The sequence below is a fragment of the Penaeus monodon genome, chromosome 27 (genome assembly GCF_015228065.2).
Source record: "Penaeus monodon isolate SGIC_2016 chromosome 27, NSTDA_Pmon_1, whole genome shotgun sequence".
Classification (NCBI taxonomy): domain Eukaryota; kingdom Metazoa; phylum Arthropoda; class Malacostraca; order Decapoda; family Penaeidae; genus Penaeus; species Penaeus monodon.
In genome coordinates, this window is record NC_051412.1 from 24,288,523 (window position 1) to 24,288,733 (window position 211).

The 211-nt window shown below is 57.3% G+C and overlaps 1 protein-coding gene across 1 annotated transcript in view; it reads left to right on the plus strand.

Annotated features, from left to right (window-relative positions):
- The window catches only part of LOC119590704 (iodotyrosine deiodinase 1-like), a gene marked incomplete at its 5' end in the record, with an annotated part of 12,533 nt that continues 12,322 nt past the window's right edge, over positions 1-211 (plus strand). Inside the window, 1 exon segment of the mRNA XM_037939390.1 lies at positions 1-201. Coding sequence (XP_037795318.1) covers positions 1-201 — 201 coding nt within the window.

The window sequence follows — 211 nt, forward strand, 5'->3', positions numbered from 1 at the left end:
TGGGTCTTGCGACGCGGTATCTGATCCCCTTCGTGGAGGATCACCTACTGCAGATCTTGCTCTCTTGTCTCGTCGTCGCGGGGATCCACCGACTACTACGACGCATGCGCACTCGAGACCCGCGCGCAGACATGGATCCTCCGTCGGCGTCTGCAAGGGAGGCTGAATCCAAAGCGGAGAAAGGGAGCAGAAATGTAATTGGTGAGTGATA